At 39.0% G+C, this 2,223-nt stretch overlaps 1 protein-coding gene across 1 annotated transcript; it reads right to left on the reverse strand.

The window, feature by feature from the left end:
• On the reverse strand, positions 1-2,223 carry LOC102693069 (claudin-23-like). The gene has a single exon (XM_015340232.2). It carries the CDS (start codon positions 2,176-2,178, stop codon positions 1,402-1,404), a length of 777 nt encoding a protein of 258 aa, XP_015195718.1. The 5' UTR covers positions 2,179-2,223; the 3' UTR covers positions 1-1,401.

A 2,223-nucleotide genomic window follows, 5' to 3' on the forward strand; every position in this document is an offset into this window, starting at 1 on the left:
TTAAAATGGTACCTCAGCAATTATAACCTAATGGGGATTTTTAGCTAAATATATAAATATCTCCACAAGACAAGATAAAGGTGCTGTTAATGTTGAGCACAGCCACTAGAATCTTATCTGATGTCTGGTTAAAAATCATCTGGGTATCATTGTCCTCTGTAATGACTTACAGGTATGACTGAAGTACTGTAGCTGGTTGAAACTACACAGGTGAGCTCCAATCCAGGCGAAACTGGGCTGTGGTTGTTAAACATTTTCACTGAGTGGTGTTCTGGTTTTTGTTCTGCATAGTACCTCAGTATCTTGGCTTCTTTGGCTACAGGTTCCAAACACAGGCAGCAATGTGAGGGAGTTATGACTGGACCAGTGACTGGAAGGCCTGGTAGTTCACTGTAATGCTCACGATAAAGGAACTTCATTCAGGCTTCTTTACTCAAATGCCCAAGTGTATTGATGGGTACTGTACATATAAGTTGCTTTGGATAAAAACACCTGCCAATGAGTGGTAATTTCAAGACATCTGTGTACACTGCATCTCTCAATTACAACCTTTAGTGGCTCTTACACTGCAGTGCACCAATATTTTTAATGATTGTTCTGCTAATGTAATTTGCTCTTTGCACTTACTCACTATAGATGCTGAACACAGCAGGGTTTCTACATTATTGCTCTGTATCTACATCATTGGAAAAGAACAAGTAGAGGTTAATTGCATAACATTTAATTCTTTACATTTGTGCATTTTAATGTTAGCTGGCCTGCATTATTGAGATTTTATCAATTTATTTTTTGGTACTTGTGTGTTACTGTATCTGTTATTTCCATTGTACTTACGGTCAATATAACACTTTGTATATATTGCAGTTTCTTAAATGAACTGTTCACTAAGCACATGTATTTAATTTCTAAATGCTTAGCCAGTGATGTTTAATTAACTTTCTTATGCAGAAATGTGCAGAAAAGTCATTTACAAACACGTGCTTTTCATTTTACAAAGTAAAAAGTGTGATTTTCAAAATGTATATTCAGAGAAGAAAATGACATGAATACGATATAAATAGAAAACTATATTGAAAGCCCTGTTTTTTTCTCAAAATAAATTTTCTCAAACTGAAAACCACCATACAACATAGCATATATTGAACACCAGCATGCAGAGATAATATTATTTAATCACAAATACTATGAAAATTGATTTTAAAATTATACCATCTGGGCTTTATAACAATGCAAGCCTGCATAAAATCATTTTAAAAAGAAGGTTTCTGGTTATACGTATAAAGAAAGAGATTTATAAATTGAAAATAAATAGAAGCTTTTTCTTCATTTTGAGTTTTCATTATTAGCCTATCGTAAAACAAAATCTATGTACTGATACGCACATACGTTTACTATGCATTATCAAAGCTCTGTGTATAACGATTGGTCATTGTTAAAGGTGTCAATATCAGTTCTTTTGTGCAGAGATGAGAGGACAGGCGATGAAGTACTTTGGTCCTTCTGAAAAAGTTGTCTTGGCAGCGTTGGGTGATGAGGTCGCTCATTTAAATCTGGTACATCGACAGTTCTAATAGTTGACCTCGGGACTCCGTTAGCGTGAGGCGAATTGCACTTTCTGTGGGGCAGTTGGGTTGCACCACCGCATAACTGGGACAGGCATATCATCAAAGATCCACCCCCGATAAATTCAAAACAGCTCCCGATAAAACCCAGCACAATGCAGTAGCCCACCCGAATATCAGTACCTGGTGCTTTTATTTTGTCCACCTGATTGGTGTACCAAGCAATCGGGATGATGGCGAATAAGCTCGAAGCAGATACCACAATGCCTCCCAAACCTGCGAGAAGCCAGTTCGGAGATCTTCGCCAGCATCGGACCCCAAGAACTGACAGCAGTATCCCCAGGGCTGTTACAATAACTGAGGCTATCATGAAACCCCTTGCAGCCTTAACAATCTCTTCTTTGAAGTAGGCATCATCTTGTCGCAAACAAGTGAACTCTTTTGGTAAGCGCTCTCTGCAGATATCCCAGATGCCCTGGTGAATAACTTCTCCGAGTTCGCCGCCCACAGTTGACCTCACCTCTCGCCATGCCGGGGCACCCGTGGCTATCAGATTGAAGAGCCAACCAACAAGGACTAAAATAAGTCCGAATATCATAACGCAAGGAGTCCTCATTGACGTGCTAACCCGATGGCTTTCAGTTCTATGCGAAGGACTTTG

This window comes from Lepisosteus oculatus, chromosome 3, assembly GCF_040954835.1.
Source record: "Lepisosteus oculatus isolate fLepOcu1 chromosome 3, fLepOcu1.hap2, whole genome shotgun sequence".
Taxonomy (NCBI): Eukaryota; Metazoa; Chordata; class Actinopteri; order Semionotiformes; family Lepisosteidae; genus Lepisosteus; species Lepisosteus oculatus.

Bases quoted from the DNA above. Each gene is read 5' to 3' on its own strand.
- LOC102693069 (XM_015340232.2), bottom strand. From the start codon at position 2,178: ATGAGGACTCCTTGCGTTATGATATTCGGACTTATTTTAGTCCTTGTT.